The 14,311-nt window shown below is 45.7% G+C and overlaps 1 protein-coding gene across 3 annotated transcripts in view; it reads left to right on the top strand.

The window, feature by feature from the left end:
• Positions 1–13,947, top strand: part of LOC310824121 (unconventional myosin-XVIIIa-like) — a 68,709-nt gene extending 54,762 nt beyond the window's left edge. For 2 of the 3 annotated variants that reach the window (XM_083696970.1, XM_083696969.1), the window contains 7 exons: positions 602–718; positions 1,423–1,506; positions 2,282–2,419; positions 3,276–3,461; positions 3,780–3,919; positions 8,524–8,646; positions 12,070–13,947. In XM_083696970.1, the coding sequence (XP_083553096.1) occupies positions 602–718; positions 1,423–1,506; positions 2,282–2,419; positions 3,276–3,461; positions 3,780–3,919; positions 8,524–8,646; positions 12,070–12,184 (903 nt within the window). In that variant the 3' untranslated portion in view covers positions 12,185–13,947. The other variant, XM_083696971.1, reaches the window with a different exon arrangement.
• Positions 13,948–14,311: the final 364 nt, after the last annotated feature.

The raw sequence follows: 14,311 nt of genomic DNA, 5'->3' as shown, positions 1-14,311 counted from the left end.
CTCCTCCTGAGAGCGCTCTCTGTGTTTTGAGAGGAAATTGCAGACGGATTGTGACACTTGCGGTTCTCTGGGGAGTCCAGACAGAGTGCTCCGGCCCTGTAGCCTGGGCTGCTAATTGGTGTGTTTATGGCTCTATGAAAGGTTGTGTTAAATGTCTCCAGCTAGGGAAGGCATACTGAGAATGTGTATCTCTCTCCTCTGGAGCAGAGGGCATGAACCTTTAGGGACACTTCCAATTCATGCTGTAACTGGCCCCGCTTCTGTCGGGCGCCTAAATGAGCCAATCAGGGACGATTATCCCAAATCCCCCTCATCCACCACTACGGCCAATGCCGTGAGTTGATATCCATTAAATGAGAATTCAGGGCTGCTTGGGCTCTGGGCAGCTGATGACCATTGATTACTTTCAATGGCTCATGAAAAACGGCTTGCCGATTAGAGAGTAAAGTTTCTTTCTCTCTCTCTCTCGCTCTGTCTCTCTCTCTCTCGCTCTTTTCTATCTCCCTCTTACGCTCTCTCTCTCTCTCTCTCTCTCTCTCCCTCTCAAACACATACTCTCTCTCTCTCTCCCTCCCTCGTCTATCCTGTTTGTCTGGGTCAGTTGGAGGAGCAGCTGAGCCGTCTGCAGCGTGAGAAGAATGACCTTCAGTCTCGTATGGAGGAGGATCAGGAGGACATGAACGAGCTGATGAAGAAACACAAGGCTGCCGTCTCCCAGGTAACCCTGCCCACCCACACAGCTTTTGTTCTGTGACTATAACCGTATATGTTGCACTCCCTGCACCCCCCCCCCCCCCCCCCCGCCCCCAAACACACACACACACACACACACACACACAAATCAATAGGATAACTAAAGCGCAGACCTATATTTACAAGTGGGTCATGACTCTGTAGAATGAGTCAGGATAATCAGTACATAATCAGGAGGTAGGATGAGTCAGGATAATCAGTGACAGTAATGTGACATGACCCCCAGAATTGGCAGGATATGGTTAATTAGCATTTTCTTTCTCCCTGTGTTTGGGGTGACACCAATGTGGGCGTTAGATTCCACGCACTTTAAAAAAGCTGTGTTTTCCGAAATGTGTAGGCAGAGTGCGAAATAATTGCTGCTAAATATGTGCAATGCTATTTGACACGAGTATTGGAGAGAGATGCAATCTGTTCCACAGCAGATGATATTAATGAAAATGAATTATGACTATGACGTATTTTTGAGAATACTTCACATTCAAGCATTTGGTAGATTACCCTCCAACTTCAAGGGGAGCGCGCGCACACACACACACACACACACACACACACACACACACACACACACACACACACACAAATGCATACGCAAATGCAACCACATTCACACACAGCACACACACATCCACTGAGTGTTACAAGATGTATCTGTGTGTTGGTTGTTAGTCTGCCAGGGACCTGGGCCAGATCAGTGACCTGCAGGCCCAGCTGGAGGAGACCATGAAGGAGAAGCAGGAGATCCAGGACAAGGTACCGTCCCATGGACACCCCCCCCCACACACACACATGGTGTCCTACACCTACAGTACAGCTGTACCTGCTGGGACTCAGAGCTCCCCCCTGTATGTTGTGCTGCCTGGGCTTTCAGGTGGTTTTAAAAAAGATCTGTCACAAAAGCCACTGATAGCCATCTAAAGCCTGAGACCCTGCAGTGATTAACTGATTCCCCTATGAGAGGAAAGCCTGTGTTTTTAATGACATGAAAGGAGAGCTCCAAATCCTTCTTGTCTCGGATGCAAAGCCCCTCATTAGGAGCCCACGGTGCATTTTGGGTACTTTTAATTCCACGTATGGCTTTCATCCTCTTATCAGTTATAAGAAAAAGTCTCTGATTGAACAAGTTTGTAAAGCATTGATCTTTTCCTCCACAAAGCTCTGTGGTGATCGTTATTTAGTCATTCACCACCTCTCCATCTGTCCATTAGAGGCGAGAGGGGTTATCTGTATCTCATTGGCTATTCATCTTGGATAGTCCAGGCATAATGAGCTACATTAATGCTGGATATCCACCCAAAATCCAGTCAGGGGAACTCGTTATTCACAGTGCTTTTGAGGGGAAAAGGTAAATGTGTTTTTTTGGCATAGATACTTTACAATTTACACTTTTAGTGTAATGCTGTAATGTTTGAAGTATTGATTGGAGGAGAGGTGAGGACATGGAGGTAGAGGAGCGTGGAGGTGTGCCAGTGTGCCCAGTAATCAGTGCTGCTCAGTGGGTGACTCTGTGTTTCTGGCCCCCCTCCAGCTCCAGTCCTTGCAGAGCCAGCTGGAGTTCCAGGAACAGTCCATGGTGGAGAAGTCCCTGGTCAGCCGGCAGGAGGCCAAGATCCGCGAGCTGGAGACCAAGCTGGAGTTCGAGAGGACCCAGATTAAACGCCTGGAGGTGAGCTGGCGTGGGACGGAGGGAGGGAAGGAGGGAGGGGGAGTGGGAATGGGAGGGGGAGAGGGAGGGAAGGGGAGAGGGAGAGAGAGAAGAGGAGAGAGGGAGGCACAGGGTAAGCTACGAGGCTACTTTTGGGTTACTGAGAAAGTGCTGTGAAGGGAATCAATTTAATAACAACCAGCGACAGTGCCTTCAGTAAGTATTCATCCCCCTGGATTTTTTCCACATTTTATTGGACTTTAAAACAGATGTAATGGTTACTTATCTACAGAAAATACCCCATAATGTCAAAAGTAAAACATATTTTTTGTGAAATGTGTATGAATTCATTAAAAATTAAAAACTGAAATGTCTTGATAGGTATAGGTATTCACCCCCTTTGCTATGACACTGACAATTGACTCAAATGCAAAAATATCTTCAAGTCGTTCAATAAATTTAAATTAATCCATCTGAGTACAAGGATAATAGTGTGATTTCTGAATGAATATCTTCGGGCTCTCTGAATTGCATAGGAATCAATTACACACTTTGTAGATTAGGCTGTCACTACCAACTCAGCAAATTTCATAATTTTTTGATCCTGACAAAAACTCCCCAATCCCTGCCGGTGACCAGCATACCCATAACATGATACAGCTACCACTATTCTTCACACAAGGGATGGCTATAAAATCTATTTTGAACTCAGGTTGTATTCATACTTGAATTGAATACATACTGAAGGCACTGTATGTTCCTCACCAGCAGTGATTTCTGCACACGAGCTCTTAATTACACTTTGATATCCTCAAAAAGCATGAACATGAGTGTGATACATGCTCAGACATCAGGTTCTGACTTGGTTCCCTCATAGAGCCTGACGGGCCGTCTGAAGGAGAACCTGGAGAAGATGACGGAGGAGCGAGACCACCGTGGCGTTGGGGAGAACCGTGAGAAGGAGCAGAACAAACGCATGCAGAGACAGATGAGGGACGTCAAAGAGGAGATGGCCGAACTGTCCAAGAAGGAGGCAGAGGCAAGCCGCAAGAAACATGAACTGGTGAGTCAGGGCTGAACGGAAGAAGTCCGAAATGAGGGACTGGGAAAATGTACATTGATGTCTGCACATGACATTTCAAACATGCTATTTTAGGATCATTGACTTCCATTGGATTTTGGTTTAAAATGCTATCAATTAGTGGTTAGTGAAAGTACCCAGATAAACAGAACCACAAGTGAATTGAAGTTTGTCCTTGTCCATAGAATCGTTTTCAGGGTAAGAAACCAAATATCCCTTTAACTGTCTTTAGTGAGTGTTGCTCGGTTTAATAGAGGTTTGGGGATGACCATGATCTTACTTTGCAACATGACCCATCAGGAAATGGACATCGAGAGCCTGGAAGCAGCCAACCAGAGCCTGCAGGCGGACCTCAAGCTGGCCTTCAAGAGGATCGGTGACCTGCAGGCCGCCATCGAGGATGAGATGGAGAGTGACGACAATGATGACCTCGTCAACAGGTACAGTACAGGGCCCTCTCTCCATCTCTTTGAAGAACATTCTTTACCTTAATAGAAGGTAGCCAGGGAGACCAATGGGGACCAATGTGCTGTCAGTTGTCCTGTCAAAACACCCAGAACAAACAGTTGAACAGTTTATTTACAGTCCTGTTGTTTGCAATAAAATAAAATAAATAAGAATAAAGCTGTCAAAAGAGTGCAGCCCAGGTTTCAGTCAGTTAAAGTGCTTGTGTAGTTTATTTTTTACGCTCTCCCTGTCTCTCTCCCCCTCTCAGGTAATGCTGTCCTGGTTTGATCCTGTCCCCTGTGCCATACGTATTCTTTAGTTGTTGGTTTTTCCTTGTTTAGTCTCCTGCTGAGGCCTCTTTGGGGGAGGTTCAGGGTTACGCTACCTCGGAGCCCCCACTGAAGTAAACATTGCAACAATACAGGGCCTCAGAGAGGCACGGTTTATACTCCCTACCCCCCTCCCCTCCTTTTGAAAATGAGGTCAGCAACAGGATAAGTTGGTATTCTCTGGAGTCTCTGCTCAACATTCTACAGTATGTACGATGTTCATCAGATTTTCCGATTGAGGCTTATTTTGCTCACAGTGTTGTGCCTTTCCTGAGGCAAACTACACTCCAACACTCCCCCCCGTCTTTTGTTTTTCGCAATCTGTTGGCTGTATTTCTCACATCTTCTTTTTCTCTTTTTTTCTTCCTTTCCCTTTTGTTTGGTCTCCCACTCATCGCCCAGTTTACAAGACATGGTGACAAAGTATCAGAAAAGAACAAACAAAACGTGAGAGTGGACAAAGGATCCTTTCTTTTCCTCTGTGATTGTTGGTTTGCAGGTTTTAAACCCATCCTCCCACATGAGAGAATGATGCAGTTCTGTATTCAGGAGGCGCTTCATTTCTTTGGTTGTTTTTTTATGATGAGAATGTGAACTGAATGAACTTGGTTGGTATTACATTACAGTAGGTTAAAATCTAGGCCTACACATCTTCTCATTACTGTAGAAAAAAAATAAATGGCACTAAATGATTCCATTGAATAACTGTTTGTTATAGAAAATGCTAAAATACATAGAATGATCGAAGAATAGATGACATTACTGCATCATTGTCTCATGTTATAACATTATCCTCACATTTGAACCAGGATCTCCACCTTGCATCCTGCATCCTGTCACATGGCATGCCATTTACATACATGATTCTGAGAACTTGCATAACCTAACCATTGTACTAACCCTATCTCATGTCGGACAACTCATGGTATCAGGTTTTGTGGTGTTGCTGGTTCTCCAAATAGGCTTTGGCTGGCCTTCTCTGTCAGCGAGGCTTGGCTTCCTCTGCTCAAGTCAAAGTGCTTTTTTTAGTCACTTAGAGATCAAAATATGTCAATCAACATATATAAGCTCAAATTAATGTTAGCATTCCAATTCAGCATAGCACCTCAGAATTCAGACTGGTGTGAAAACGGAGTAAGGGAGTTTTTTTCACTTTGGAGCAGGAGAGGTTGTTCCTTTCTTGCATTTATTGCTTTCCCTCCTGACCAATTCCATGAATTGTCAGAAGTCCATGAATTTTTAACCTCCAATTGCTTCTTCAAAGGGAGCAGACACCTCTGCTCTGTAAATCATTTCTTATTACTTTGTATTATTCATCTGCCATACTTAGTCATGTGAATCCGTATAGTGCAGGGTCCCTACGTCCACATCAAGCCTGTGGGTTTCTAACTCAGCGCTGCTCAAGAGAAAACACAGCGCATTGCCATGGTTACTTAGGAGCAAATGTGTTTTTCTTTGATCTTTATGATATTGCGGTGCGCGATAAACAATTATGAAACAATTGATTTCCCAGTCAATGTTCTCCAGGTTGTGGACTTTCTTTTGATCTTTATTTGTGGTAATTGCACTAATACAGAAGTGACAAAGGTAGGGTAGAATAGGACCACTGATCATCAGGTTTCTGAGAAGCACATCTACGTTCTGGCAAGCAGATCTGTTTCTGCTATTGAGTCGCGGTGGACAGTGCACACAGTATAATACGAGATTCTGGGACCAGACAGGGACAATCCATAGGAGCTTGATGATGAATAGAAGTTTGTGGAACAGAGATCTACAACCAGTGGAGGCCAATTGTCAGAAGCGATTAATGTCCTGCTCTAAATTCTCTGTGCTTGTTTGCTCCCCGGAGCCTCAGCACTGCTTAGCCAGTGGTGTGAGGCCAAGGACATAAATTGTGTGTGACACCGTTTGCAAAGCACTCGATTACAAGGCGCCTCTGTTCCACAGCTGCTTCTCTTGTTTAGTGTGTGTGTACGTACGTACGTGCGTACGTCCGTGCCTTTAGGCTATATGGTCCTCTCTTTCCCAGAAACCTCTGTTCAATACATTGAGCTTGAGAAACCTAGAGTTAACGTCCACTCATGTGATGACCAGAGCTAGGTCTCTGTTGTTCTGCTAAAGCTCAGCTTGTCTCTAGCTACAGTAGCTCCTCCCTGTGCCCCAGGTAGAGGGACCTGTGGCTCTGCCCATGCAGAGAGAGAGGAGGAGCAGAAACACTTTATTCTGTATGGAAACATGATTGAACAAGTGACAATACTGCCTTTTGCTGAAGAAAATATTGCTCCCTGCCATGGGAGACTTTCATGGCTGGCATGTAAATATGTGATTTTGTAAGCAGGATGAAACAGCTCAGAAGTCTATACCATTAAAGAAGCCTGTCATCTGAAACCTCTTTGAATATTGTGCACAATGTTTGCTTATGATAAGCATTTTGCATCCTATCCCAAGACTCCGTTAGATAAGCCAGTCAAAGAAAAAAGATCTATGCCTTGCTTTGGTATTTTTGGCTCTTCTCAAATGGTGGCATCTGGACTGACTGTTGTGTCTGGCAGGATATTTTGCTCCGTGACAACTCAATACGGGAAAAGGGATTTTGTGTCTGAAGATGACTTCAAGTCAAAGCTTTATCACTAGCACTTTACATTACAGGTCGGAATATATGGGTAATAACATGGTAATAGCCATGGTAATTACCGGTAGTAACCAGTAACAAGAAAGACAATTACTTTGTTATTACAAGTTAAGTTGGACTGTAGTTTAAAGTAATTATTTTGCTTGAACAGAGAAGGTAGTTCCTTTTGGTTCTAGCCTTGTACCCCGTCTTAACCTCACAACTAAGACCATGGTTATTCAGTCAGTGTTAGTATGTAGGTTACCTACAGAGGTATCAGTATGCATGCATCCACTGAATGTAACATGGTTATAAGCTACCCAATAGGTCTGATAAATTCAATTTTTAAGGATGATTTTCATGCAATTAAGATGGGATGCAAGGGTAGAACACAATGGAATATATGGGTAATAACATGGTAATAGCAATGGAAACAGATAATATAGCATTTTCCATTATTATATTATACCACCATTTTGATACCACCACTACCGTCTCTGTAGGTAGATAACAAACCATGGTCTTAGTTTTGAGGGTAAGACGGCGTACAAGGCTAGAACAAATAATAACAGGTAATTGTCTTTCTTGTTTCAGGTAACGACCGTAAATACCATGCTATTACCCACTGTTTCAGAGCTGTAATGTACAGTGCTACCGCTTAATCTATTACAGTAAATTGCTTTTCTTAGTTGTTCTCAGACTCATTTGTCCATGATATAAGAGTTTAGACCCAGCGTGTGGTCCCTCCCCCCCCCCCCCCCTCCTACCCACTGCCTCAGAAAACTGATGCATAATTCAGAGAGTTCACCTCTGGGAGAAAAAAAAAAACGGATGAATCAGGATTGAAATCCGCCGACCTTTTCGCAACGTGATCTAATACACTTTCTCCTCGGGCTCCCTCAGTCTCTGTTTACTGCTTGTTATTGTCAAGGCCGGGGCTAGAGGGCCGTCTCATCGGCTCAGCCCCAATAACAGTCTACATCAACAGGCCACGCGCCACGGAGGCCCTAACGGCCTGGCTATAGCCAACAAAGTTAATTATGCCTTCAAGAGCCCCATTTGCATTCCGCTCAGAGCCATGGCTCCTTTCACACGACCGCCCCCCCATCGTAAGCGATTAAACACTTAACGATGGAGCGGAGAGCACTCAGGTACTGTACACATTCAGATGTATGGATGTGGCCATTTACCTAATAGCTGTTTATTCTCGTTCAAATGAGCCTCGCTTTGTTTGTCACAACTTACTTTTGTAAGTAACCGTATTTCAATCAAGAAAGTGAAAATGTAGGTGTGATAGGGAAATGGGGATCTGTTCAACATTTTGACTACTGAATTACAGTATGTCTCAACTTAACAGGCTGTTGTTGTCTCCCTAAAGCTTGTTAGGATCGCCTTTGCATGGCTCCCACCCCAGGTTATTGTCACGTTGAATGGAACCCAGCTGCTCTCTGACTAACCGCAACAGAACGCTGTTATGACATTCAAAACATTTGATTCATGTTTGTGTGTGGTTCATCTCCCTGTGTTGTTCAACGGTTGTCCCTTGTCATGGATCATCACAAACTCACAGATGACACTGGTTATAACAGCTCTTCCACACCCCCCCCCCCCGCCAACACAAAAATAACAACACCGCCTCTTTTCTGTTTCTTCACAGTGGGGAGGGCTCGGACACAGACTCAGAAGTGGAGGACCGTGTGGATGGGGTAAAGTCCTGGCTATCTAAGAATAAGGGCTCTACCAAGACCCTGTCAGAGGAGGGAAGTCTGAAGAGCTCCAGGTCAGTTGTGTCTGTCAGTCCTTCAGGCTCCTTATTATCATACACCCCCCCCCCACACACCCCCACTCTCCACCCTGTCGCTGTGCCATCATAGAGCCAACCTCCTCATTCCCAAACCTATAAAGCGCTAAAGAGCCCAGGATTACCTGAGGCAGAATGGAATGGAAGGGTGAGTATTTCATAAGATTAGGTGCCATCTCTCTCTCTGTGGTTCCCTCCCTCCCTGTCATCCCTCTAATGACAGCAGGCGGCAGAGGGAAGCGGGTGCTGTCAGATTTATTGAAGTGGCCCATGGCCAGCTGGCATGCCTGCTAAATGGCCCCTCTGCCTGCCTGAGATGAATGTATCTCCCCACTGGAAGCAAGCACAGGTTACCCTGGATATGCCTGGTCTCTTTGAAACACATTCAGCAGTTCCAGTTTAGATGACTCACAAGTTAACTTTCTTTATTACATGCCCACTCCAGAGGGCAAAGGGACTTTGGTCACACTTAACATTAAGTTGCCCCTATGCCTGTGTAGTAACTCTGTAATTACTCTCGTAACAACATTGTATTAATATATGCATATGTGTACATTAGTAATTGTTTCGTAATTGCATAGTAATAGAGTGGTTTATTGTTACAGTGTTACCACACATGTACTGTATTTGGGCAACTTAATGTAAAGTGCAACCGGAACTTCAGAAAGCCTCTGGAATGTTGAGGAATAATGGCACAAACATCGAAAAACTCAAACATTCCTCATTGTACACTTCAGGGATTCAATCAAATTCGTTACACCCCTTGGGTTTTGCATGCTCTCTGAACGTTTTATTTGAAGTTGATTCATGATTATCCTCTCAAGTTTGTGAATCCTTATCTTCTCTCTCTTGTCTGTTTCTCTCATGTCTCTCTGTTGATTGTTTCCATGGTGTCTGTATTCCTTCACCCTCTCCGTGACCCCTCAGATATGCTGCCAATGTAGACGCCAAGGAGGGGAAAGAGGGTAAGGAGATGAAAGAAGGTAGCAAAGAGGGCAAAGAGGTAGAACAGAGCCGACCAGTGTCTGTGATGAGTTCCCTTAGCTACAGGAAGCGCTCCAACCTGAAAGACTCCATAGGAGGCACAGGGGACGAGAGCTTCCTCTTCAGCTCGCTGAAGGAGACGCCTGACACCCCGGACCGCTCCTCTCTACGCAAGGCCAAGTCCAAGTCCACGGACAAAGAGGATGACAACATGTCTATCAGCTCCTGGAAGAAGTCCCAGGCCGGGGACGACCTGGACGACCGGGGCTCCGTCATCTCCCAGGTCTACTCTGAGGCCACCAGCAGGGCCAGGAAGGGCCTGGAGCGCCGCTGGGCCCCACGCAGCAGCCCTGACTTTGACAAGGACTCCGTGGTGTCCTCCCTGGCCCCCAGCAGGATGTCCACCCGCAGAGCCGCCCTGGACATGGACGATGACAACCAGTCCACCATCAGCAGCGTGAGCCGCACCAGCCCCCGCAGCCTGCGCCGCAGTGCTTCCTGGAAGGACGACGGGCGCAATGACTCTCGCTCAGGGCTCTCGCTCAGCCCCAACCTGCGCCGCCGTCCTGGTGGGAGCCGCAGCCCTAGCGGTGTGAGCAGGGCCGACTCCCGCATGTCTGTGGCCCGCAGCAGCCGCCTCAGCGAGTTTGGCCTGCGTGTGGATGATGATGATGACGCTCTGAGTGTGGCCTTCAGTGAGGGTACGTCGGCCTACAGCCCTCGCTCCCTGGGCCGTAGCTTCTCCAACCCTGGCCAGCCCCGCTCCTCAGGCGACAACCCCCCAGACACCTCCGACACCAAGTCTGTCACCCACCGGAACTACCTGGACCCAGACCTGGAGGCCGCCATCAACGAGGTGCTGAGCTTCAAGCCCATCAAGTTCAAACGCAGCAAATTGGATGAGTCCGATGGTGAGGAAGAGGAGGAGAAGGAGGAGGAGGAGGAGAAGAAGAAGGGAGGGGTAGGGGCCTGGGAGGATGAGGACGACAGGAAGAGTGTGCGCAGTACGAAGGGGGATGATGAGGGTCTGGGCCGTAGTGCGTCCAGCCTGCGACGCTCTGCGTCTGGCTCAGTGGTGGACTACACCCGGACCTCTAGCAGCTTCAGCACCAGCAGCTCCCGTAGCCGCAAGGCCAAGAAGAAGAAGAGCTCAGAGTCGGAGAGCTCCTCCTCGGACGACCATCGCAGCAGCAGGAGGAGCTCCAGGAAGAAAGACAAGAAGTCCAAAAAGGGCTCAAAGAAGAAGGAGAGTGAGTCTGACTCTTCCTCTTCCTCCTCGGAGTCCTCCTCCTCCAGCTCGGGCTCCACGGTCTCCTACCGCAGCTCCAACAGTGTGAAGAGAGGCCCAGCCCGCCCAGCCTCGGGCTCAGAGGGAGAGGATCTGCCTGAGAGACCTCTCAGCAAGAAAGATGAGAAGAAACAGAAGAAGAAGGTGGATGACCTGATGATGAAGTACCGCTACAAACCTGATAGTGACTAAAGCCCCCTGGCAGTAGGTGATGTCTGAGACTGGAAGCATGGCGTGTGCCTCTGACCTACACTACGCCTGGGAGTGAATTAACAGTTTATCATCATTAACACACTAAAAGCTGTCTGATCATGTAATTAGATAACAACATATCTTTGGCATAACTATTATGTTAACTTCATCCAATCTGGATACAGTTTAGTCACATTGATGTGAATTATTATCTGATTTGGTTTTTGCCTTCTTTTTTAAGAGTAATGATGACTCTTGATGAAAGCAGTCTTTGTGGTGCAAGGATGCTTTGCTTTGCATGTCAATGAAGGTTTTGCCCCTAACAGCGGAGAGAAGAAACTAAATGCACATTGTTGTTGTTGTACATATTAATGGCCTCTGATGTGCCCGTGTGATTTATGACCACAACACAACCCTTGCTACACTACCATCAATCAACAATGGCCACTTGACCGTGCTCACACTGAACTTTTACTCTCCACATCCACTGCGTTGCAACATATAGCCGTTATGCAAGCCCTTTGATAACAGAGAATGAATATAAATAAAACAAACAAATGTAGCCTGCTATACATTCTGACCTTAAGAACCTTTTCTATTCTATGCATGAAACCGGTGCTGTGCGGATACAGTGATGAGTGAATTTTGGTAGCCTTTAGCATCCTTGCATGATCTTTGCACTGGTATTGATCCTTGAGAGCAGAGGGTCATTGTGCTGCTGTTATGGAAAACACATTGGCTCTCATTGGACAGCTGAAAGCGCTCTGGCTTTGACCCCTCGAGAGAGCTGGAGGAGTGTGTTCTGTGACCAAGAGCCCAAGGGTGTGTGATCTGTGTTCAGAATATCAACACTCACACACTGCTGTATGGCTTCAGGCAGAGTTCAGCATATATATAGTTTAATATTAACCCTATGTTTCTTCTTCTTCTCCCCACAGCCCACCTCTGTACCGGAGACACCTCAGTGAAGAGGACGAGGAGGAGAGAGCTTCCAGCAGACAATCCCTGAAGGAGAGTGAGAGTGAAGGGAGGCTGGCAGAGACGACAGCATAACCCAGACTCCTGCCATGCCTCTCACCACCCCCTCCCCCACCCCCTCCCCCACCCCTACCCACACCAACACCCTGGAGACTGACAGACACATCTCTCACCATCCCTCCCCCACTCCACCTCATCTGGACATCGGCAAGCTACGCGACGCAAGCTAGCACCAGGGGCAAGGACAGGGGAGGCTCCGAGTGCACTGGTCAGCTCTCCACGGTTCCACGGTTCCTATCAAGCCACTGTCATTTGGACAAAATGGAATGTACAATAGTACAGTGTAAAAAAAAAAGATATGTTTTTGTTAATATTTCAAGCTTTAAAGCAACCACGGTATTATTTAGTTTTGTGGTGGGCTCATTGACGTCATGAAATCCCATGATCGTATCTCTTGCACCACAGTCTCCCACTGCTCTGCAGCTTTTACATGAAATAAGTAGAGACCAGTAACAGCTTAGCACCACTGGCATATTTTAAGAGATATCAGTAGAGCTTATCACCACTGGTGTATTTAAGAGAGCTGCTTTTTCATAGGCTAACTTAAGCTCCCGTCATCGCTGTTGTTTGAGAGCTCAAGAGCTTGGGGTTTATTCAGATGGCAGGTGCCGGGAGGCTTAAGTCACTCTGTCCCCTACAACCTCACAACAGGCCCAGTCCTACTGTACTATAACTACTTAGATACTGTGCAGTATGTCATCTCCTCTCCATTTGTGTGGACTTGCTCTGCTACAGTGCTGCAAGGAATAATTAGCTGATATCAGTAACCTGAGGAAAGACACTAAAGTATTTATATTTCTTTTGAGTCTGTTTTGTTTATCTTTTTGATGTTTTTTAAGGCACTGCACCTGGTAAAGGCGAGGGAGGATCTGCTGTGAGTGGGGTAGGGTGTTATATATCCCAAGCCTTGTATCTGCTCTGCTAAATGTCCATCCAGTTGTTCATGCTGGATTGATTTTGGTCTGGGTCGTTGGAGGCTCAGCCTTGCTTTTTGTCCTCTTTTTGTTCTCTCGTGTCGGTTTTAAAAGGGAATGTATTTACTATCGGGTATGATGGGGCTTCCCAGGGATCTGCCTCTTGTTTCTTTAGCAATCAAAATGCATATGCACTGGATATCAAAATAATTTGGTTTTATATTTGACAAATTCCCGGTGGGAAATAAATCACACACTATGTAACAAAACTTCTAATGTGAAATCCGTTTGAGATCCCTCAACAAATTGTCTCATGCAGGATTCATTTGTATTTGGCCTTATTGAATGACAATGATATCCTTTAGAATGATGTGACCTTATGAATTTTCAAATAAATATGCAAAGTATGTCTATGTAGATTAGTGTGTGGAAGGGTAACGTGTGTGTGTGTGTGTGTGTGTGTGTTGCTCCTGTCTGTTAATGTGCAATGAATGGAAATATGTTTAAAGTATGTGGGACTGGCTATTTGCATATCTCCTCAGAGGCAGCATTATCTCTGCATATCTACCCCCATTTCTCCTTTTTCTATGCATTAGATATGAATATTAATATAACACACAGGACACTTGGATGTCAATGCTTCTGAATAGTGTTTTGCTATATAAAAAGGCAAAAGTATGTATGTTTGCATCTGAAGAGGCATCGTTGGCTTTATACACATTAATATATACACGTTTGTATGATTCATTATAGCTTTCAAAAAGGTTTGTTTATTTTCATGATTGAACAAATGACCACTTGTGATTGGAATGATTTTTTGCATTAGTTTTATTGTAAATAAATTCAGCTGTTTGTTTACAGTAACATTGTAAGTTGTTCTGTTTGGATGGAATTATAATAAGGCTGTAGTTTAGAGCTGAATTAATCATCGTCGGAAAACGGCTGGGGGGGAATTGAGGACGAGTTAGTCACTGAAAACAGCAGGACATTCTGGAGCTCACTTTATGCGCATCACTGAAGTTGTGTGTCCTCATCTCATCAAATGTACTGTATCACTTGATCATATCCATCCATATTTCCCAAGAGAGGAGAGGGGAAAACAAACAATTAATTGAAATTTCCAGACAAAGCTTTGGGCAATTCCAATAACATCTACAATAAGAAAAAGCTGCCACGTTGCCCTCACCGCACATCAGTATTTGTGTTGGAGAGTTGAGGCGTACGTAGT

Source organism: Argentina silus (genome assembly GCF_951799395.1).
Source record: "Argentina silus genome assembly, chromosome: 2".
Classification (NCBI taxonomy): Eukaryota; Metazoa; Chordata; class Actinopteri; order Argentiniformes; family Argentinidae; genus Argentina; species Argentina silus.
Note: the sequence above shows the minus strand (reverse complement) of the source record. Positions and strands in the feature narration are given on the sequence as shown.